The following is a 24,135-nucleotide window of genomic DNA, read 5'->3' as shown; positions in this document are numbered from 1 at the left end:
AGATTTCGCAATTCATCCTGTATCCCATAATTTTAATAGATTCTTTATATACTTTCTATTGATCTTTAAAAGCTGGGTTATTATGTAATATAAGTGGAACTGGTTTGATAAGCTTTTAATGATTTCATTATTTGCGTAACACATGTCAGGACAGATCAAATTCCTGTTGAGAAAAAAACAAGGGCAAAGTTCAAAAGTCCTTTATTGAACAGAGCAGTCTGAGCATTCAGTAGAAAGAGTACCTGGGCTCTGTGGAAGGAGGCGGAGCCAAGATGGAGGACTGGTAGGATATATGCTTCTCCTGCTCGGCTTTTACGTTTTTTACTTCGTCTTTTATTGCAGTTTTTTTTTTTTACCTGGGCTCTGCCTATTGCATTGCTTTGAAATACATACTGGAATCAATTCAGATTTCAAAATTCCTTGTAATTTTTACTGAAGATTCCTTACTGAGAGGAAATGGATTGGATCGGAGCAATTTTAACTTTATTCCTATTTATTTTTGCAATTATGTTCCTTTTGAAAAAGAACAGTTCCAGGAATAACAGCTCCCACAATCTCCCTCCGGGACCCAGAACTATACCTATTTTGGGAAATCTGCACATGATAGATCTGAAGAGGCCTTACAGAACATTGATAGAGGTAAAGCCTGATAATTAACAAGTCTCTTTACCATTCTTTGTCAAAACTTATTGGGATGGGACAAAAACCTTATAACTTGGTCAGGTAAGTCTGATGTGCTCCCTGATGGTATTTATTGTATATGGAAATGTTCAAAAAGTGGAGATTTAGCTGATATCTGAATACATTTAAATATTTTGGAAGGATTATTTCAAGAAAATCTTTTTGTTAATCAATGTAAAATATTCTAATTGAATAAATAATTTTCTGATTATTTAAATTTGTGGAAATGTTCAAATCCTAAGGAGCCTTTGGGGAAATATAAATGCTTTTAAGCTTGAATAACTGGAGATCAGTGGTGGGTTGCTACCGGTTCTCCCCAGTTCTTGAGAACTGGCAGTGGAAATTTTGAGTAGTTCGGAGAACTGGTAAATACCACCTCTGTCTGGCCCCGCCCCCAATCTATTCGCTGCCTCCCAACTCCCAGCTGATCAGCTAGAAGGAAAAATCAGGGCTCACTTGACAAAGAGAAAAAAACCACAAGACATTGTCGCTTTAAATTGACAAGCCAAGAAGCAGCTGCTGGAAGGAGGTTTTTACTTGCAGAAGCGAAGTGACATTCAGCAATTCGTTTTTGGATCAGGTGAACAACAAACTGGATAAGAGGAGGGATTCTTATGTGGTTCTATATTTTTGAAGTTTTGGGGTTTGTGCAACATGGGCTTTGTGTTTCTAAAAAGGTTTGGGTGATTTCCATTGTGAAATATCCTGTCTTGAATGTGTTTTCTGCCTGCTTGTAGATGGAGCCGAACTTCCGGCTTCCACTTTCTATTATCTCTAAGCACCTGTAGCTGTTTTCTTCTTAAAAAGTTTCCTTTATGCAGCTGGCAGGAATATGGAATGAGTGTCAGGTAGGCTCCTTGTTAGCACCTTGATTTTTCCTTGCTTTTCCTTGCTTTTCTGGGAGCCTTTTCTTTTCTGAGTAATATTTTATTTGGGGAAATGAAGAGTGGGGAGTTTGATTCCTTCCCAGAGCAGGTTAGTGGTGTGGGGAGGGAATGGGGATTTTGAAGTAACCTTCCTCTGTCATGCCTGCCACACCACACCCACCAACCCACATCCACAAAACCAGTAGTAAAAAAATTTGAAATCCACCACTGCATAAGTCCATCTTAATATGTTATTCCTGGTATGTGATGTTTTGTATACATTCAGAGAAAGAAGCACTCTTGTAATCTTTGACTTTTAGGCTTGCTGTCAAACATCAGCCATAATACTAATGACTGTTTTGAACAATATGCAGGTTGTATTACACGAATGGCTATTTTATATGTGAAATTATGACTTAAATATTTCTGCACCTGTATTGGTTCACACTGTCAGGAAATTTCTCCTTAGTTTTAGGTTGCTTCTCTCTTTGTTCAGTTTCCATCCATTGCTTCTTGTTTTGCCTTCTGGTACTTTGGAAAATACATTGCCCCCCCCTTCTTTCTGGCAGTCCCTTAAAAGCCTGTTGCCTATCACACTCTTGGGCAAAGCATGTGAGCCATTTCCTCCTTTCAGTGGTCTATGAAAGTGCATCTATAGTATGTAGATAATAAAATTGAAAAAAGGTGAACAACATTTTTACAGAACTATAGATACGTTGAGGCTGGGTGTGACAAGGATTGGCTGAGAGGGGAGGGGCCAGGCAAGGCACTCCTTGACATGAGTGACATTGTGTTGGCCACGCCTACCCAGTCACATGACCATCAAGCTATGCCCACTGTCACATGACCATCAAGCCATGCCCACAAAATAAGCCACGCCCACAGAACCGGTAGTAAAAAAAATTTAGAACTCACCCCTGCTGGAGATGTACTTAGAAACACTCCCACGTTTGCACATTTTAAGCAGAATTATAAGCCATTAAATCGATTTCTGCAATGGCCAGTACACAACCAAAATTAAGGGCAGAACAAGAAGTAAAGAGTGGAAACTTGTTAAAGAGAGATACAACTTAGAAGTTAGGACATATTTTCTGACAGTGAGAACAATTAATCAATGGAATAACCTGCTTCTTGGAGTTGTGGGTGCTCCACCACCGGAGGCTTTCAAAAATATACTGGACAAAAATTTGACTGGGATGGTATAAGGCTCCTGCCTTGAGTAGAGGGTTGGAATAGAAGACCTCCAAGGTCCCTTCTAGCCCTATGATTCTATGATTCACAATATGTCCTGCACAGATGATGTTGTTCCAACATATTAGAACCCTTTTCTCAACTTGACAAGCATTTCTATTGTGAGGATCTTTTATTATATAAGCATTTTTAATGTTAAATGTAGAGCATATGAAAATTTTAAAAATATAAATAAATGGTAAATATACCAACACAATTCTCAGCAGAATAGAAAAAGGAAATAACATTATATGTGCCTCTGAATTTTGACATGTAGTTTCGTAAACATCTTCTACATATGTGATTCCAATCATTGATTAAAATTGTCTCTTTGATTCCCTTCTGCTGAATTCCAGTGGTCAAAAGAATATGGTCCCGTTTTCCGTATCAAACTGGGATTGCAGGAGATGGTGGTGCTGACAGGCTATGAGACGGTCAAAGAGGCTCTAGTGAACCAGGCAGAGGCATTTGCAGAGAGGCCCTTTATTCCCATTTTTGAAGAGGCAAAAAAAGGGTTTGGTGAGTTATTTCATTTTGGATTGGAGTTGACAAACCTTTCAGATGTGTGATCAGTATAGATTTTTTTCATTTGAGGTTTGCACCAGAAGAATCTCAGATGAATGAATTAGCTTCTGAAAATCCAACCAAGATGAAAATCCAACAAAAACCTTTCTTGTGCCACTGTGGCTATGTCCCTCAGTGCCAATGGAGGTAACTTCAGAATAAAAAGCTGTGTCAATATCGTATCAAGCCCCTGAGCCTCACATGCTCCTCACCACCCTGTTTCATTCTGCATATTGGCAAATTTGGGGGTGGGGAATGGGTGTTTGAGGAATTGCATAGGAAGGATTTCTGCCTGCCTCTCTCCTCATATACATGGTTATACAAACTTTTTCTTTGTGCAATGTTTTTGCCAGTGTCTCTCAGAGATTAAGATCCTTTCGACCAGCTAGGACTCACTGGTGAATTTCTGCATCCTTAAAAGATACTGTAAATTTGCTTTTAAGTTTTTAAAATGTATGATGTTTGGACTAGGCAGAAAAAAAGTGTTTGGTATATGAATATTTGAAAAATAATAATGTATTAAGATGCCAGATGATTTGGAATTATAGTTTTGAATCATCTATAAGATATTTGCATATGGAAAAATGATGACTGCTTTCATTTTTGCTTTGTTTTGCTAAGGAAATGCTGAAGGCTGGATAGCAAAAGCAGAAGATAAAGGAAATGGAGTAGAAATCTTTAACACAAACTTTGAAACACCTTTCAGCAGAGGTGGGCTGCTGGTGGTTCAGATCAGTTCAAGGAAACCTGTAGTTGCAACCTGCTGGTGGGCCTGCCTCAGCTGCTGCCCACCCGCCCGAGCGCAGTCCCATCATATATCGCTGTGGTTTTGATGCCGCACGCATGTGTGAGAGGCGCACGCAAGCAAATTGCTGTATTTTTTGATGTGGATGGCACGCGAGAGCGAATTGCCATGTTTTGTGATGCCGCACGCATGAGTGCTCACATTTCCGGTGCTGGGCGAACCGGTTGTTATAGTATGTGATGCCCACCTCTGCCTTTCAGCCAGTACCTTGGACAGACTGGATGAAATGCTTGATCAAATTGATAGAACACATTTTAATGAAGTTGTAAAACAAGAATGAGCAAAGTATGATAAAATTATATTTCACTATCTTATCCATTTTCTCTTCAGGTCTTGTTGTTGCTCATGGTGAGCACTGGAAAGTGATGCGACGGTTTACATTATCCACATTGCGGGACCATGGAATGGGCAAGAGGACCATTGAGGACAAAATCACAGAAGAGTGCAGTGTCTTAACAAAGACAATGGAGACTTATGCAGGTGGGTCAGTATACTGTAATGGAGCATCTTCTGGGATAAATGTAGAACAGAAAATAATTTCTGCAGGTTATATCAAATGACCAATGTACCTTTTCTAAAACAATTCTTAGACCCATTGTTTTTCCCCTATAAACATGCTTCCTTGTCCAACTTATGCTAAGTATATTTACAGAAATGTGACTTATGGATGGAAAAATGGTTCCAGAGGACTTGAATTGTTAATTCAGTGTAATACGATAGTCTCTCATCAATCACTTCTAGACTTATTCTTCTTTAGAGACTCCTCTAAATCCTCTATTTAGAGGGGGTTGCAAGTCCTTCATCTAAGCATGAAAATGTGTTGTAAACTGGAGTTCTTGCTCCTCCCTGCTTTTGGTCAAGCCATTTGATCTTTAAAATTGCAATAATTTAGTGAGGATGCATTGCAATAACTTTGCTAAATATTTTATCCTCAAGAGTTCAATAGTTGCAAAGAAAACATCACTGATGTATGGTCAGATATTACAGTTCTGATTCTGGGAAAATGCATTACCATTAAAATACTTTTTTCATATTTTTAATATAAGTAACTTCCAATGTTATCAGCACTAGCTATAGCTTTCTGTGAGCAATGCTCCCTTTATGTAAGTTGATTTTGAGTACAAATGGAGTAGAAAAGAAATTTAATCCTGGTTTTATTCACAATTTTTTTTAATCTATTGTTTTTGTCCAGGAAAACCCTTTGACATTACAAGAATTCTCACTGCTGCTGTTTCCAACATCATAGTTTCTATTCTACTTGGGAAACGCTATGAATATGAAGATGCCACATTTTTACGACTACTGAAGATAATGAGGGAAAATATTCACCTTGGGGGAAGCCCTGCTGTGATGGTAATCTAATTTCATATTTGGCCAAAAAAATGCCATGAAAAATAGGCAGCAGAATCTGTGTCATTCAAGCTTTGTTGAAAAGCAAAGCATGTTGCTTCCCATAGCACTGTTTTGACAAAAATGTTTGAGATTTCCACCTGAAAAAAATTCAAAATATTCAATATATGCCAGTGGCGGCAGCCCTGCCCGAGCTGCTCAATGTTATAGCCGTGGTGGCGGTTGATACCCCTAGCCTTATGGTCATGGGGGATTTTAACCTGCCATCCATTGGTGAGGTGTCTGAGATGGCTCGGGAGTTCATGGCTTCCATGATGGCCATGGACCTGACCCAGTTAGTTCATGGCCCTACTCTCATGGGGGGAAACACGCTGGACCTGGTTTTTGTCTCTGGTCAGTGGTTAAGTGATCTTAAGATAGGGGATATAGCGATCGAGCCCTTGTCATGGTCAGATCACTCCCTCCTTCACTTTGACCTTCGAACCACCACACCCCGCCACAGGGAGGCAGAACCAATGAGGTGGTTCCGCCCCACACACCTGATGGATCCGGATAGGTTCCAGACGGAGCTTGGGCCATTTCCTGAGGCTCTGGCTCACAGATCGACTGAACACCTAGTGGCCGCCTTGGATAGGGCGGCCACTGGAGCTTTGGACCGGGTCGTGCCTTTGCGGCCTCTGACCCTGCGCCAGTCTCACCCAGCTCCTTGGTTTACCGAGGAACTGAGGGAGATGAAGCGCCGGAAAAGACGCCTGGAGAGCAGTTGGAGGGCCAGCCATTCTGAATCCAACTGAACACTGGTAAGGTCTTATATTAAGACCTAGCTGGTGGCGATAAAAGCAGGAAAGTGTAATTATTTTTCCGCTCTTATTGCGTCATCAGATAATCACCCAGCTGCCCTGTTTAGGGTGACCCGCTCCCTGCTCCACCAGGAAGCGCGGGAGGACCCCTTGGAGGGTAGAGCCGAGGACTTTGTACAGTATCTGTATGACAAAATTGCTCAGATTCGGGAACACCTGGACTCTGACTGGGTAGATTCAGGTGGGATGATGGAGGCAGGTCTTGAGAATATTACCTGGGAAGAGTTTGATTCCGTGACTCCCGAAGACGTGGACAGGATACTGGGTAGACTGAGCGCGACCACATGTTTATTGGACCCGTGTCCCTCCTGGTTGGTGCTGGCCTCCCGGGAGGTTACTCGCATAACCTCCCGGGAATAATCCAGGGGATTATTAATGCTTCCTTGAGTGAGGGTGTCTTCCCCGCCGCCTTGAAGGAGGCGGTGGTAAGGCCTCTCCTCAAGAAGCCTTCCCTGGACCCGGCAGTGTTGGCTAATTATCCTCCAGTCTCCATCCTTCGCTTTGTTGTGAAGGTTGTTGAGAGTGTGATAGCGCGACAGCTTCCTCAGTACCTGGATGAATCGGCTTATCTAGATCTGTTCCAGTCGGGCTTCAGGCCAGGGTACAGCACGGAGACGGCATTGGTCGCATTGGTCGATGATCTCTGGAGGGCTCGGGACAGGGGTTGCTCCTCTGTCCTGGTCCTATTAGACCTCTCAGCAGCTTTTGATACCATTGATCATGATATCATGCTGCACCGGTTGGAAGAGTTAGGGATGGGGGGCACCGTGTTGTGGTGGTTCTCCTCCTTTCTCTCCAACCGGTCACGGTCTGTGTTGACAGGGGGGCAGAGGTTGACCCCAAGGCCCCTTGTATGTGGGATGCCACAGGGGTTGGTCCTCTTGCCCCTTCTGTTCAACATTTATGTGAAGCCGCTGAGTGATATCATCCGTGGTTTCGGGGTAAACTACCATCAGTATGCTGATGACACTCAGCTGTACATCTCCACCCCGGATCACCCCAATGATGACCTTGAAGTGATGTCCCGGTGCCTGGAGGCTGTACGGATCTGGAGGGGGAGAAACAGACTCAGGCTCAACCCATCCAAGACCGAGTGGCTGTGGTTTCCGACATCCCAATATAGTCAGTTGATGCCATCATTGACTATTGGGGGCGAGTCGTTGGCCCCCACGGAGAGGGCTCGCAACTTGGGTGTCCTCCTGGATTCACGGCTGTCTTTAGAAGAGCATTTGACGGCTGTGGCCAGGAAGACTTTTTATCAGGTTTGCCTGATCTGCCCGTTGCGTCCCTTTCTGGATCAGGACTCGTTACGCACAGTTACTCATGCCCTCGTCACTTCCCGCCTGGACTACTGTAATGCTCTCTACATGGGGCTCCCCTTGAGGAGCACCCGGAGGCTCCAGCTGGTCCAGAATGCGGCCATGTAGGTGGTTATGGGAGCGATGTGGCGCTCCCATGTGACTCCCCTCCTGCGCGAGCTGCACTGGCTCCCGGTGGTCTTCCGGGTACACTGCAAGGTTTTGGTTACCACCTTTAGAGCACTCGATGGCTTAGGACTGGGGTACCTACAAGACTGCCCTCTGTACACCAATATCCTCTCACCGACCAGTACGCTCCCATAAAGAGGATCTTCTCAGAGTGCTGTCGGTCAAACAATGTCAATTGGCGGCCCCCAGGGGGAGAGCCTTCTCTGTGGGGGCACCTGCCATCTGGAACGAGCTCCCCCCGGAGATACGGAGGATCCCGGATCTGCGCACTGTCCGCCGCACCCTCAAAACATTCCTATTCCAGCAGGCTGGTCTGGCCTAACCTTCTTTTTTAATTGCTTTTAAATTGGTTTTATAATTGGGGTGTTTTAAATTTGGCCAAAGTATTTAATGTATTTTAAATTGTTTTTAATGTTTGTATTATGTATATTTTCCTTTTTTGGCTGTTCACCGCCCTGAGTCCTTCGGGAATAGGGCGGTATATAAATTTAATTATAAATAAATAAATAAAATAAAAAAACTTCCATAATATGTGTTTTCCTTTATCATTCTTTTAGCTATATAATTTGTTTCCCAAATTGGGGTTCCTTTTGGGTGCTCCTAAAACAATAATGAAGAATCAAAAGGAGCTCCATGATTTCATACAGACCACCTTCATAGAATATCTCCAAGACCTTGATGAAAATGACCAGAGGAATTTTATTGAATCGTTTCTTGTTCGGCAAAGGCAGGTAATGGATTATTTTACCCATATCTGTTATTACCAATTTTTTTTAAAAAAAATTTTTTAATGACCCTCCATATATACTGTCTGCAGGTTGGTTAAGATCTTTCTTTCAGAAATATAGAACAAAACAAATTTCCAAAACAATTTTAACCATTCCCTCTTCATTATTTTATTTCAGAATCTGCAGCTACTTAAAACTACACCCAGACTGATTTCTCTCTCCATTAAAAATGCCCTAAATATTGATCCCTTTCTGGAGGAGTGGGTCCAAGTGGGGGTGGGAATGGGTGAACCTTTTGTGCCAATCATTTCTTTTTCTGTGCAACTGTTTGATTTCCTTCTAGAAATCCGGTAAACTTGGGACAACTATAACCTCTCAAGGAGGCTATTAACTACATATGAAGTGACCTCTTAGTTTTCAGGAATATTGATCATGTGGGTACATTGAGTTCTCTTACTACTATTTTTTTATACACTTCAGGAGAATATGAAGATGACACATGATGGACATTTCCGTAATGAAAATCTTATAAGTCTTGTAGATGATTTATTTGGTGCTGGTACAGAAACAACGTCAAACACTCTGCGCTGGGCCATACTCCTAATGATGAAGTACCCAGAAATTCAGAGTAAGCACTTTCATAATATTGGCTTGCATTTTAAGCATTTTAATTTCTTCTTCCATTTTTTACTTTATTGTTTTCTTGCGTTTCTTGTTTCTCTCTGTACTCTTCCTCTTGTGCCTTCCTGTTCTATTTGTTCTTTCCTGTGTCCTTTTTTCTTCTCTCTCTCTCTCTTTTTCCTCTATTTGATCTTCTTCCTGGCTTCCGACTCTCCACCTCTTCTCTAATCTCTTGTTCCTCTTCAGTTGTGAAATGATGTTCATAAAATTATTGCACTTTATCCAGCGTATCTATTTTTAAAAAAAATTTCTTGCCATGTGATTAGGATGCCTTTCGGCACCAGCCACCTATACATAACCTTGTATCTGGTTAATTGAGATGTTAGAAACTGTACTGTCGTCTTTGATTTTTCACCCTTCGTGGTATTTGTTTCAATGTTATTATACAATGTTATCTTTCCCCTTGTATATTATCAGTTCTTCCCTCGTTTTTCTGTATATTTCATCCCTTATCGCTCTCTTAGTAAACCTTACATGCACTTCTTTGGCTAGTTTGTGTCTTTGTGCATAATTAGTATTCACTCTGTATATTAGTATACATTTTTGCTCCATTGTTTCCATTTTTCGGTCTACTTGTTCCATTTTTGTTTCTAATGATTTTATCCTCCGTTCATTTTCTATAATAGCTTGTTGTATGCTCCCTATTTTGTCATCCATATTCTTGATATCTCCTTTCATTTCTCCCATTTCAGTCTTAATTTCTTCATGATGTTTTTTTGTTTCCTCATGATTGTTTGCTATCACCTCTTACATTTTAATCATCGTTTCTTAAATCATTAGCAAGGTTGTTTGCATATTCTGGACACTCAATGCGGAACCTGTTTTCTCCATCACCAGCATACTCGCTATTGATCTTTGGTTCAAGGGTGATGACATTGCAGATGCCGGTTTTGAAGCTGTTTTTTTCCCTATTTGGTTATGGTAGTTGTACTTGTCATTTTTATCACTTGGCAGATATTTTTCAACAATGACATACAATTTTAACTCAAATTAAGTTAAGTTTAAGATTAAAGTTTAGTTATTAGTTCTAACACTCCCAAAGTATCTTTTATATCTAAATATAGCAATATACTAATGTAAAATTAATTAACTTCAATGTTATATAAATATATCGAGGATATCTGTAGTACATTAGGATGTCAGTACATTAGTTAGTGTATATAATTCTGACATCAAATGGGTTCTGTAGAAATAAAATCATCAGTATGATCCAACATGCAACACCTAGAAAGAAGAAAAAACAACAAGAGGAACAAAACAATGGGAAAGCCATCTTGCCCTATATAAGGGGAACAACAGATAAAATTAGCAAAGTACTACATAGACACAACATCAAAACCATATTTTGCACAGATAGAAAGATATCGTCCATTCTGAGAAACCCTAAGGACAAAATAGAATTAGAAAACCAAGGCATATACGAAATCCCGTGTGCTTCCTGCCCATCAACATACATTGGACAGACCAACAGAAGAATGAGTGTGCGCATCGAGGAACACAAAAACTCAATACAAAAGCAAGAACACACATCATCATTAGTTCAACACATAAATACAACAGGACATAATATTAATTTTAATAACACAAAAACAGTTGCAAAAATAGAACATCTCAATGGCAGAATAATCAGAGAGGCAATTGAAATAGAGAAAAGACCATATTGCATGAATAAACGGGATGACACTTCACGTCTGCCTACTATTTGGAAACCTGCTCTCATAGATAGATGAATCTTAACACCAAATATAAAACATAGATCAAGTATTAATCAAAAAGCATGTACAAGTCCCAACCAAATCATATTCAAACCAGCCACAAAGATGAAGCCCTGCCACCTGGTGGAGAAAAACCGACCATACACTCGAAGCCAAGCCAATAAACACATATTGGGACTCCCAACCAATCAGAATGAAAAGGTGGAGCCATCCCAGACTACCAGCACCAGATTTGAAATAGTAACGGCAGTTACTGCAAAAGACTCCTCACATAAGCCTGATGATGGCAGATGAGATTTTGTCAAAACGTCGCTTCTACCCTTTTAGGGATATATCCGCAATTACACGGGAAGAAACCCGAAATATTAACTATACACACATATATACCTGTGAAAATTTACATACATACATACATACATACATACATACATACATACATACATACATATGTAGGTGTTTGGTTATTTGGGTTTTCTCCCACATAAAATTGGAAGTGTCTTGGCGACGTTTCGACAAAGTCTCATTCGACATCTTCAGGCTGGTGTTTTCGGCTTCGTGCTTCTAGGAGCAATGTGTGATTGCAACTCTTTCTTCCTTTTAACTGCTAGTGGGGGTGTGAACTGATTGGGTGGGAGCTTGGCTGTGTTCTGATTGGGTGGAGGTGTGTTCTGATTGGTTGGGGGGCTTGGCTGTGCTCTGATTGGATGGGGGTGTGTTCTGTTTGGGTGGGGGCTTGGTTGTGCTCGGGTTAGTCTGAGTTGCAGGGGGATTTGAGCTGGTGAGCTGCGTTACTGTTGTTTGGCTTCACATTCGTGGTTGTGCCACATCTTCATGGTGGGTGTCAGTCTGCTTCATGTATGGATTGGAGGGGTTTAAAGTGGCTAATGATGCAGCTGCGGTCTGGCTTCTAGTCGGTGGTCATCTCTCATCATCGGTGTGGGTCTGAGTCTGCTTTACACGTGGATGTGTGGTGGTGACATCCTGTGTGGCTCTTGTGAGTGTGGGTCTGGTGTCATTCCTTGTGTTAGGGACTCGTTTGTCAATAAGGGCAGGTTTCCAAATGGCTGGTAGGTGGGAGGTATCATCTCGTTTATTCATGCTGTGTGGGCGTTTTTCTATCTCGATGGCTTCTCTGATTATTCTGTTGTTAAAGTGTTCAGTTTGGGCGATAGTTCTGGTCTTTTTAAAGTCAATTTCATGACCTGTGGCTTTAAGGTGTTGGACCAGGGAAGAAGTTGGTTCCTCTTTTCTGACTGAGTTCTTGTGTTCTTCAATGCGTGCACTTATTCTTCTGTTGGTTTGTCCAATGTATGTGGTAGGGCAGGCGGTGCATGGGATTTCATATATTCCTTGATTTTCTAACTCAATTTTGTCTTTGGGGTTTCTTAGGATGGTGGATATTTTTTGGTTTGTGCAGAATGCTGTCTTGATGTTGTGTTTGTGGAGGATCTTGCTGATTCTGTCTGTGGTGCCTTTTATGTATGGGAGGAGGGCTTTGCCGTTTTCTTGTTCTCTGTCTTAGATTTTAGTGGGGGTTTCTTTTTGGATTAGGTTGGTAATCTTATTTCTTTGGAATCCATTGGATGTTAGTACGTTGGTGAGAGTGTGTAGTTCGGTTTTTAGGTGTTGTTCGTCAGCTAAGCGTTTTGTTCTGGAGATGAGTATCTTGGCTACGGAGTTGATCTGTGCTGGGTGGTAGTGTGAGAGTGCGTGCAGATAGAGGTTTGTGTGTGTTTTCTTCTGGTAGACGGTGTGTCCTAGGGAGCCATTGGATTTCTTGTAGACTAAGACATCCAGGAAGGGAAGTTGGTTGTTAGCTTCTGTTTCCATGGTGAACTGTATTTTGGGGTGTAGGCTGTTGAGGTGTGTGAGGAAGTTGTCCAGTTTTTCTTTCCCATGTGGCCGGATTATGAAGGTGTCATCTATGTATCTGAGCCAGAGTTTGGGTTTGTGATAAGATTTTTCTAGAGCTTGGGTTTCAAAGTGTTCCATGTAGAGGTTTGCAATGACAGGTGAGAGGGGTGATCCCATGGGTGCTCTGCTATTTGTTTGTATTTTTGTCCGTTATAGATGAAGTATGTGTTGGATAGGCAATGGTTGGTCAGATCTAGGATGTGCTTGGGGGGGTTATATTTGTTTTGGATAGCTGTCAAGGCTTCTTCGATGGGCACTTGGGTGAAGAGGGATATGACATCGAAGCTCACAAGTAGGTCGCTGGGCTGTAAGTTTTGTTTCTTTATGATCTCTATGAACTGGAATGAGTTTTTTACGTGTGAGGTGATGGATTCTGCATAGGGCTGTAGTTGTTTGGTGAGAAATTTGGCTAGGTTTTGTAGAGGTGAGCCTATGGAGCTGACTATGGGTCTAAGTGGGGTTCCTTCTTTGTGTATCTTGGGGAGACCATAGAGCTTAGGGCATCTGGATGATTTCTCTCTGGGGATGATTCTTTGCTGGATCTCTTCACTGATGGGAGAGGCTTTTATTTTGGATTTGGTGGTTTTTTCCAGGTAGGTGGTGGGGTCTGTGTTTAGGGGTTTGTAAGTGAGGTCTTGGAGTAGGTTGGATAGTTTGCTTGGTAGTCAAATAATGCCATTGTGGCATTATCTTTGTTTGCTGAGAGAATGATTATGGTATTGTCTTTCTTCAAGTTGGTGAGTGCTTTTTGTTCTTTGTCCAAGTTAAATGCACAATCACATCACCCCCCTGCACAGATCAACTCCATAGCTAGGACTCTCATCTCCAGAACCAAATGCCTAGCCGACAAAGACCACCTGAAAACTGATTTACATACTCTCACAACCGTATTAATCTCTAACGGATTCCAAAGAAACACAATTACCAACCTAATCCAAAGGGAGACACCCCCCAAGAACCGAGACACAGAACAGGACAACGGCATCGCCCTCCTTCCTTACATCAAAGGCACAACAGACAAAATCAGCAAAATTCTCCACAAACACAATATCAAGACAGCCTTCTGCACTGACCAAAATATAGTCAATATCTTAAGAAACCCCAAAGAAAAGATCCAGCTAGAAATCCAAGGAGTCTATGAAATACCATGCAAAATCTGCCCAGCCACATACATTGGACAAACTAATAGGAGAATAAATGTATGCATTGCAGAAGACAAGAACGCAATCAGAGAAGAAGAAAAAACTTCTTCTCTTTTCCAGCACCTTAAAACAACAGAACATGAAATTGATTTTGAAGGAACCAAATTAATCTCCAAAACTGAACACTTCAACAAGAGAATAGTTGTGGAAGCCATCGAAATAGAAAAACACCCCCATAACATGAATAAACATGATGATACCTCCCGCCTACCAGACATCTGGAAACTAGCCCTTTTCAACAAATGAGTCCCAGCACCCATAGACAGAAAAATCTACACACCAGAAGCCAAACACACACACACTGAGACCTCCAGCCAAAACATACCCCAGCCAGCCACAAAGATGAAGCCCTGCCACCTGGTGGAGAACAGCCGACCATACACCCAAAGCCAAGCCAATAGACACAGACTGGGACTCTCAACCAATCAGGATGAAGAGGTGGGGCCATCCCAACAAAGCATGCTGCCAGCACCAGATTTGAAACAGTAACGTCTGTTGCTGTTAAAGAACCCTTGCGCAGGCCTGATGATGGCAGATGAGATTCTGCCGAAACGTTGCCAAGATACTCTCAATGACTATATTTGTTATAACATAAATTTCTTCTTATACCTTAATACTTTAGCACAGATTAATTAACAGTAAATATATATGTATGCAAATACAAATATAGATAGATTTAAATATATAAATATAGATACATTTTATAATATACAAAGATTATTATCAAAGTTTAGCTCTTAACATCAATATTCCCTCACTCAATCACATTGGTTATAATCACTTGTTTCTTATAATTAATAAAATATCATTAATCTTATATTTCATAGAATTTCTATATTGTTTCACACTGTTTCGTTCTTTCATTCAGTCTTTTCTTATGTCAATACGATACAGTTTTGCATCAGTCTTACTTTCATCTTGTTTCTAATCTGTCATACAGTGCATTGGTAAATTCCACTAGATGGCATCTCTTGTACTATCCAATAGCCCCTCTTTATTGGTGTTCTCAGTTATCTCGATTATACAGTTCTACAGTTATATACTTTATATAATTATAATATTATCCAAGTTCCAAAAGAAAGAAAGAAAAAATTCTGCTGATGTATATCAATGTTCATAACTCCTCCGGAGTCTCACTTTTAATCCATTTATGATATGTATCAAAGTTCTTGGTGTTCCTATTGAAACAACTAAGTTTCCCTGCTTCTTAATCAGCACCGTTCACGTCAAATTGTCATTTGTCACCTGTTACCACTCCTTATAATCCTGTAAAGCTTCACTTTATTCCTTCACCAAGTTATTTAAATCTGAAATCCTAGGTTTTCACTTCCTTGCGCTGTCATCATTTAACTCCACAACTCTGCTCTATTCCGCTCTTTAGTCGCCGCTGCCTTCCAGACAAAAATCTGCCCTTTTCCTTAGAGCAGCGGTTCTCAACCTAGGGGTCGCGACCCCTTTGGGGGTCGAATGGCCATTTCACAGAGGTCGCCAAAGCCCTCTCTCGCCCCCCCACGCCTTCACTCACCCTCACCCTCTGCCTCTGTTGGATCGCCGGTTGCCGTTCACTTACCCCGCCCACTCCCAATCTATTGCTGCCTCCGGAGTCCCAGCTGATGGCTAGAGGGAAAAAAAACTGTTTAAACTCTTGCCGCGGGGCTTCAAAGAGCCGCCCTACTCTCAGCTGTTTTGCGGAGGGCTCTGTTGCTAGCTAGCTGCAAAGAGGTAAATTCCTGGAGCAGATTTTTTTTCCCCCTAGCTATGCTGAAAAAGCGAAATTGAAAGTAAGGAAGCAGGGTCTGCAATGTGACAAAATGAGGCAGAGAGATTTCTTTTTCTTTTTCTTCACCAAAAAAGGTAGGTGCAAAACTGCAAACAATGGGAAATTTAGGGCAAAAGAGGAGGTTCAAGATTTTAAAACACAAAAGAAAAAAAGCTCTATTTAACTAGGGAATTGTAATAATTGAGATACTATTAATTGTATATTGTGTTGAAAGCAGAAATGGTTAAGTTGTGGTTTGGAGGAATATATGGGGGAAATTATTTGGTTTATTATTATTGGTAAATATAATTAATTGATTTGTAAGAAATTGGATTGCATGGAAATAATTGGAATATTCATGTTCATATTGATTAATATACAAAAAGGATAGTTATATAACTAATTGATTTATATTAAAATGTTGAATTTGTCTTAAACAAATCTATTACATAATTACATAATTAACCAATGTGAGGATGGATATAAAAATAGATGACAATGGGAAGGGGTATAATATAGAATAGAAGGGAAAAATTGAATTTGATTAAGATTAGAAATGAGGATGAAGGGTAATATTGGTTTTTTAAAAAAATAGATGAGGAATAAATATGGCAAAAAGAAAATATAGAAATTGTAAATTTAATTGAAATAACTAAACACTGGTTAAATTTGTGAACCGGCCAAGTACTCTGTTCAAAGAAAATACATTGTATGTTTGTATGTGTGTTTCTAATTATTGCTATTTATTCCTATTTATTCTCTTTTATTCTTTAAAGTTTAACAATTCATTCTTTATCTTAATATCTTTATATTTGTTTGGGGTTGGCTTTCTTCCCTTTCATCTTTTTTATTGTACAGCAATCTTTCTCCTCAAACCTACCACCTCTCTCTTTTCTTTCCTTCTTACTTTCTCTTCCCCCCTCTTCTTCTTCTTCCTACTTCCTCTTCCTTTCTCCTTCTCCTCCTCTCTTCCTCCCTCTCTTACTCTCACTCCTACTCTAATTTCCCTTCTCTTCCTTCATTCCTCTCTATTGCTGTATCCTTTTATGCATATGGACTACTCAGAGGGCTGAAAAGGTTATTTTTGACTGGTCCTCGCACTTTTGACCAGTCCTCGAACTTATGACTGCCCTCACAATTTACGTTTTTGCCCTATCTTGTCACCATGGTGAAGAGAAGCAGTTGTGAAATGACTGACACGGTTGTTAAGAATGCTACAATGGGCATAAATGATGACCAGTCATAACTGCGAAGACCCGTCAAAAATGCGAGGACCTGTCAGAAATCACGTTTTTCAGCCCTCTGAGTAGTCCTTTTGTGCACAGGGACTACTCAGAGGGCTGAAAAAGTTATTTTTGACTGGTCCTCGCACTTTTGACTGCCCTCACAATTTACGTTTTTGCCCTATCTTGTCACCATGGTGAAAAGAAGCAGTTGTGAAATGAGTGACATGGTTGTTAAGAATGCTGCACAGGCATAAATGTGAGGATGGTCATAAGTTGAGGACCAGTCAAAAGTGCGAGGACCTGTCAGAAATGACTTTTTTCAGCCCTCTGAGTAGTCCCTATACACATAGCCATGGCTACCCGGTCACATGACCAGCTAGCCACGCCCACCCAGTCACATGACCTCCAAGCCACGCACACAAAATAAGCCACACCCATAGAACCGGTAGTAAAAAAATTTAGAACCCACCCCTGGTTGGGGGTCACCACAACATGAGGAACTGTATTAAAGGGTCACGGCATTAGGAAGGTTGAGAACCACTGCCTTAGAGTCTATCTCTTTCCATTTCACCAATCCTCACCTCCTTTCTGGGGATATTTTGACCGCCGATATCAGCTGCTGCTTTTTCACTTTTTGCTTCTTGCTCTTGTGGCTGTCACCGCTGGAATACGGCCGATTTCTTCTCCACTGGTTTTAGAGATTTCCTCCTATCCTTTCGGTGGATTACTTTCACCCTGACGTCTTCTGAATGTCCTTTTTATCCTGCCGATCTCTCCGGGAGAGAGAGGGCTAAAGGGCTCCTGGCAGAGAAATTTTGGGTTACGGGTACGGAGCTCCCGTAACTTTTTAGTCCCCTCAGTATTATTTTCTAATAGCGCAGGTGAAATATGTTTGGATGTACTTATGTAAATTTTGAACTCTACAGAAGATATGACTTTTATAATTACAACGAATAATATTTTCTGTATCTTTGTAATATTTCCCTCATATATGAATTTGTTCTCTATATCCTACTGATATTTCCTCCTATAGGAATCTGCTTTGTTCCTCTAATATCTGACAACATTCCTTCATGGTTTAGCACCAGTTCTTCAAAGAAAAAATATTTTGTTTTTATTCAGCAATTTGGAGACTACATGACTTCTGGTGGTTCTGGGATGCTTACAGTTTAAAAAGATCAGTACAAAAACAAATTATAAATGACCTAAAGATCTAGAAAAACCAAAAGCCATCTAATCAGGGCTCAACCTCAATCTAACCAAAAGTCCTGGGGAAAGCCAGGTCTTTAATAGTTTTCAGAATGACATCAGAGTGCCAGCAATCTGGATCTCTGGGTGGTACCTTTCCAGAGGGTAGGCATCAGTTCCAAGAAGGTACCCTTCCTGGAGTCCCACTAGATGCCTTTAATTTATGGACCCAAAGTGTGCCCACTTGCCCAATCTCACCAGCATTCAAATTGCACTCAGAAGCCTATTACAAGTAGCCCATTGGGTTCACATGGGCATAATGATGCACGCAAATCACTATCTATCCTGGGCTGGGTATAATCTTTGAATGGTCTGCAAGACTTCCAGGTGTACAGTAGATGAGAATAGTCCATTTGTAAAGTGAATAATGTATGAATGACTGTCTGAAGGGCATTCATCCAAGGATCACAATCAGTGACTATTGTATCATTCAGAATTTAGAATGTATGCATTAACTTCCACTTAAAACAAAATTAAAAAAATGAATCATCTTGATACATAATATCATTTTGTTCTCCCAGGTAAGATCCAAGCAGAAATTGCAAGAGAGATTGGTGATATTCAACCAAGGACTGACCACCGAGTCAAAATGCCTTACACCGATGCTGTAATTCATGAAATTCAAAGATTTGCTGATATTGTTCCCACCAATTTGCCACATGCAACCACCATGGATATAACTTTCAAAGGCTTCTTTATCCCCAAGGTGATTAATCAGAAACCACTGTGTTATATGAGATCTAGTCATTGGTGGGATTCAATTTTTTTCAAGTCATTTCTGACCGGTCCTCGCACTTTTGACCAGTCCTCTCACTTATGACCATCCTCACATTTATGCCCGTTGCAGCATTCTTAACTGTGTCACTCATTTCACAACTGCTTCTCTTCACCATGGTGACAAGATAGAGCAAGATAGGACTGTCCATGAGGACAGTCATAAATGCGAGGACCGGTCAAAAATAACTTTTTCAGAAATCACTTTTTCAGGTTGAAAGAAGTGATTTCTGACTGGTCCTTGAATTTATGACCAGTCATCATTTATGCCTGTTGCAGCATTCTTTCATTTCATTTTCATTTCATTTTATTAAATTTGTATACTGCCCTACTCCCGAAGGACTCAGGGCGGTGAACAGGCACAAAATAAAACACATAAATACAAAAGTTAAAACATGATTAAAACCCAATTAAATAATTTTTGCCCGAGACATTTTAAAACTCCCAATAATTTAAAATGAATTAAAATTTCAATTTAAAAATTTAAAAGAAGGGGAGAAAATTAGGCCAGGCCGGCTTGCTGGAATAGGAGTGTCTTCAAAGCACGGCGGAAAGTGCGCAGATCTGGGATCCTCCGTATCTCCAGGGGGAGCTCGTTCCAGATAGTAGGTGCCCCCACAGAGAAGGCCCTCTCCCTAGGGGCCGCTAGTCGACATTGTTTGGCTGACGGCACCTGGAGGAGCCCTTCTCTATGAGAGCGTACCGGCCGGTGGGAGGCTGTTTGTGGTAGTAGGTGGTCCTGTAAGTAGCCAGGTCCTAAGCCATGGAGCGCTCTAAAGGTGGTAACCAAAACCTTGAAGTGCACCTGGAAGACCACCGGAAGCCAGTGCAGCTCGCGCAGGAGAGGTGTCACACGGGAGCGCCATGTTGCTCCCATAACCACCCACGCGGCCACACTCTGTGCCAGTTGGAGCCTCCGGGTGCTCCTCAAGGGGAACCCCACGTAGAGAGCATTACAATAGTCCAGGCGGGAGGTGATGAGGGCATGAGTGACTGTGTGTAGGGAGTCCCGATCCAGAAAGGGACGCAACTGGCGAATCAGGCGAACCTGATGAAAGATCCTCCTGGTCATGGCCGTCAAGTGCTCTTCTAAAGACAGCCGTGAGTCCAGGAGGACGCCCAAGTTGCGAGCCGTCTCCGTTCTTAACAACTGTGTCACTCATTTAACAACTGCAGTGCTTCATTTGACCAGGTGGGCGTGACCAGGTGGTCATATGACTGGGTGGGTGTGGCCAACTCGACATCACTTCTTTGCCCTAATGACAGTTTTCTGCAATGGTCATAAGTGTGAAAAACGGTCATAAGTCACTTTTTCCAGTGCCATTGAAACTGTTGTAAATCAAGGATTACATTTACAAAAATACAAAAAGCTTCATTGCTTGCAGAAATCTGCCCTAAATACCAGTCATTAGATTAGAAATACTTGCAAGCTGGAGTTACAAATCAGGCAGGATGCCAGAGCACCTTGAGGAATTAAAATAGTTAAAATGCAATGATAACTATCAGCAGCCAACTCTTGGTCATAAAGTGAAACCCTTTAGCAGAGAGGTTATTTAAGCTCTCCAGAAAGAGCACACCCAGGAGAAGCAATCCTTAGATCCATTTGCACCACTTAAAGATACCAGCTTGTCACACTCATCTCATAAGATAACCCAAGGAAATCATCTAGATTTAAGGAAAGATCACATGCCCCCCAGAAAGGAAGTAAAAAAATCAGTGCCAAGCTTACATCCTGCCTCTTGGAAGTACACCCCAAAAAGGACAGTGCCAAGAACCACTAAACCAGTGAAGGAAAACCGCTTCCCCAGATAGAAAAAGCACTTGAGATAAGCCTAACTGCAAAGAAAGCAATTACAGTAGAATGAAGCAAAGGAGCAAACAAGCTGTTGCTTGTTAAACCAATTACCAGAACAAATAGACACAGGAACTAGTCAGATTTCTGAAGCTGCTTCTTTTCAGGAACAGAGATTAATATTTTCCCTTCCAAACAAAGCAGAATAGGGAAAATTATCCCATTAATAAACACGGGATTAAACATCACCAAGCACAGAATTAAACTTCACCAAAAACCAGTTTTAGACCAGAAGTCAGAAAGGGTATGTAATCTTTCTAGCTAGTCAAGAAGCCTTGCTGAGTGGCACTCATCTTGGTTCCTTGTCATTAAAAGCTTCTGCTTCGTTATTCAATTATTTCTTCAAAGTGCTGATCATTGCATCCTGGCTGGAAGAACTCCAACACTTAAGAACTCCAACAGTATTGCTTAATGCATTGTAAGCCGCCCTGAGTCTCCAGAGAAGGGCGGCATATAAATCAAAATTAAAAAAAAAAAAAAACCAGGGAAGTATTTCCTCCCAACAGCAGTGTAAAAAGCTTAAAACAACCCTTCCCCTTTAAGAAAGTCAAGCAAAGAGGGGAAAAAAACTCCACAGTAAGTCAGTGGTGGGTTCCTCCGGTTTGTTCCGGTTCGGCCGAGCCGGTAGCGGTGACGATATGATGTCACCGAACCAGTTCTCCCCCCCACCCTGCCCTCCCACCCCCCCACCCACGTTATTCTTACCTTTTATTTGGTCCCACCCCCAATCTATTGCTGCATCCTGAATCCCAGCTGATGGCTAGAGGAAAAAAAACTGTTTAAATTCTTGCCGCGGGGCTTCAAAGGGCCGCCCTATAGCCAGTGGTGGGATTCTGCCAGTTCTAGGAGCCGAACCGTTTGTTAAATTGCTGGCTTGCCCTGCCCCTCCGCACCATTATTTATTGCCAATAAATAGTGGTGGGCAGGGGCGGGCGAGCCAGCAATTTAACAAATGGTTCGGTGTTTTTTTGTAATTTTATTGGCCCACGGAACTTCAGCATAGGCTAATTAGCCCTTGATTAGATCGGCTCCCGACTCTCAGCTGATTTGGTCTCAGCTGTTTTGCGGAGGGCTCTGCTGCTTGTTTGCAAAGAGTGCTGGAGCAATTTTTTTCCCCCTAGCTATGCTGAAAAACAAAACTGAAAGTAAAGCAGGCTGTTGGCTTTGCTGTTGCTGCAACGTTGGAAAATTAGGCAGGCAGATTACTTTTCTTTTTCCTCACCAAAAAAGGTAGGTGCAAACAATAGGAAATTTAGGGAAAAAGAAGAGAGTTCAAGATTTTAAAACACAAAAGAAAAAAAGCTCTATTTAACTAGGGAATTGTAATAATTGAGATACTATTAATTGTATATTGTGTTGAAAGCAGAAATGGTTAAGTTGTGGTTTGGAGGAATATATGGGGGAAATTATTTGGTTTATTATTATTGGTAAATATAATTAATTGATTTGTAAGAAATTGGATTGCATGGAAATAATTGGAATATTCATGTTCATATTGATTAATATACAAAACGGTAGTTATATAACTAATTGATTTATATTAAAATGTTGAATTTGTCTTAAACAAATCTATTACATAATTACATAATTAACCAATGTGAGGATGGATATAAAAATAGATGACAATGGGAAGGGGTATAATATAGAATAGAAGGGAAAAATTGAATTTGATTAAGATTAGAGATGAGGATGAAGGGTATTATTGGTTTTTTACAAAAATAGATGAGGAATAAATATGGCAAAAAGAAAATATAGAAATTGTAAATTTAATTGAAATGACTAAACACTGGTTAAATTTGTGAACCGGCCAAATACTCTGTTCAAAGAAAATACATTGTATGTTTGTATGTGTGTTTCTAATTATTGTTATTTATTCATATTTATTCTCTTTTATTCTTTAAAGTTTAACAATTCATTCTTTATCTTAATATCTTTATATTTGTTTGGGGTTGGCTTTCTTCCCTTTCATCTTTTTTATTGTACAGCAATCTTTCTCCTCAAACCTACCACCTCTTCTCTTTTCTTTCCTTCTTACTTTCTCTTCCTCCGCCTCTTCTTCTCCTCCCTACTTCCTCTTCCTTTCTCCTTCTCCTCCTCTCTTCCTCCCTCTCTTACCCTCCCTCCTACTCTAATTTCCCTTCCCTTCCTTCATCCCTCTCTATTGCTGTATCCTTTTATGCATATGGACTACTCAGAGGGCTGAAAAAGTTATTTCTGACTGGTCCTCGCACTTTTGACCAGTCCTCGAACTTACGACTGTCCTCACATTTTACATTTTTGCCCTATCTTGTCACCATGGTGAAGAGAAGCAGTTGTGAAAGGAGTGACATGGTTGTTAAGAATGCTACAATGGGCATAAATGATGACCAGTCATAAGTGCGAAGACCGGCCAAAAGTGTGAGGAGCTGTCAGAAATCACGTTTTTCAGCCCTCTGAGTAGTCCTTTTGTGCATATGGACTACTCAGAGGGCTGAAAAAGTTATTTTTGACTGGTCCTCGCACTTTTGACCAGATCTCGAATTTACAACTATCCTCACATTTTACGTTTTTTGCCCTATCTTATCACCATGGTGAAAAGAAGCAGTTGTGAAATGAGTGACATGGCTGTTAAGAATGCTGCATGGGCATAAATGTGAGGATGGTCATAAGTGTGAGGACCAGTCAAAAGTGCGAGGACCTGTCAGAAATGACTTTTTTCAGCCCTCTGAGTAGTCCCTATACACATAGCCATGGCCACCGGGTCACATGACCAGCTAGCCATGCCCACCCAGTCACATGACCTCCAAGCCACAGCCATAAAATAAGCCACGCCCACAGAACCAGTAGTAAAAAAAAATAGAACCCACCCCTGCAATAAGTCTAGGCGTACTGCCAAGCATGTAATAAGGGTCAACAGAGAGACAGTTTCTGTTAGCAAGGCAATAAAGATTAGACTAGAAACAACACCAGAATGTTGTAATTCCTTACACGGTTAACCCTGTAAAGTGGCGGGGGAGGGGGGGAGACGTCTTCTAACAACCAGTTCTCTGAACTGCTTAATTACTTAATTAATGGAATTGGCTAAACCAATAATAAGGCTACAGTCTGTTATCTTATTAGAACACTTTCCATAGATGCATCTCTCAAGTGTCAATAGGAGGTTGGTTTTTTTTTGTTTTTGTTTTTTTGCATCTGGCATTCTGAAACTGCCCCA

The 24,135-nt window shown here is 41.1% G+C and overlaps 1 protein-coding gene across 1 annotated transcript in view; it reads left to right on the top strand.

Annotated features, from left to right (window-relative positions):
- Window positions 1-342: 342 nt before the first annotated feature.
- The window catches only part of LOC117674495 (cytochrome P450 2K1-like), a 36,955-nt gene continuing 13,162 nt past the window's right edge, over window positions 343-24,135 (top strand). The window contains exons 1-7 of the mRNA XM_034432542.3: window positions 343-639; window positions 3,134-3,296; window positions 4,477-4,626; window positions 5,339-5,499; window positions 8,401-8,574; window positions 9,052-9,199; window positions 18,838-19,022. Of these exons, the coding sequence (XP_034288433.2) occupies window positions 457-639; window positions 3,134-3,296; window positions 4,477-4,626; window positions 5,339-5,499; window positions 8,401-8,574; window positions 9,052-9,199; window positions 18,838-19,022 (1,164 nt within the window). The 5' untranslated portion in view covers window positions 343-456. The remainder of the gene's footprint in view (window positions 640-3,133; window positions 3,297-4,476; window positions 4,627-5,338; window positions 5,500-8,400; window positions 8,575-9,051; window positions 9,200-18,837; window positions 19,023-24,135) is intronic.

The sequence above is a fragment of the Pantherophis guttatus genome, chromosome 1 (assembly GCF_059756535.1).
Source record: "Pantherophis guttatus breed Tessera chromosome 1, ASM5975653v1, whole genome shotgun sequence".
NCBI lineage: Eukaryota > Metazoa > Chordata > Lepidosauria > Squamata > Colubridae > Pantherophis > Pantherophis guttatus.
This window is presented reverse-complemented; position numbering and strand designations above follow the sequence as displayed.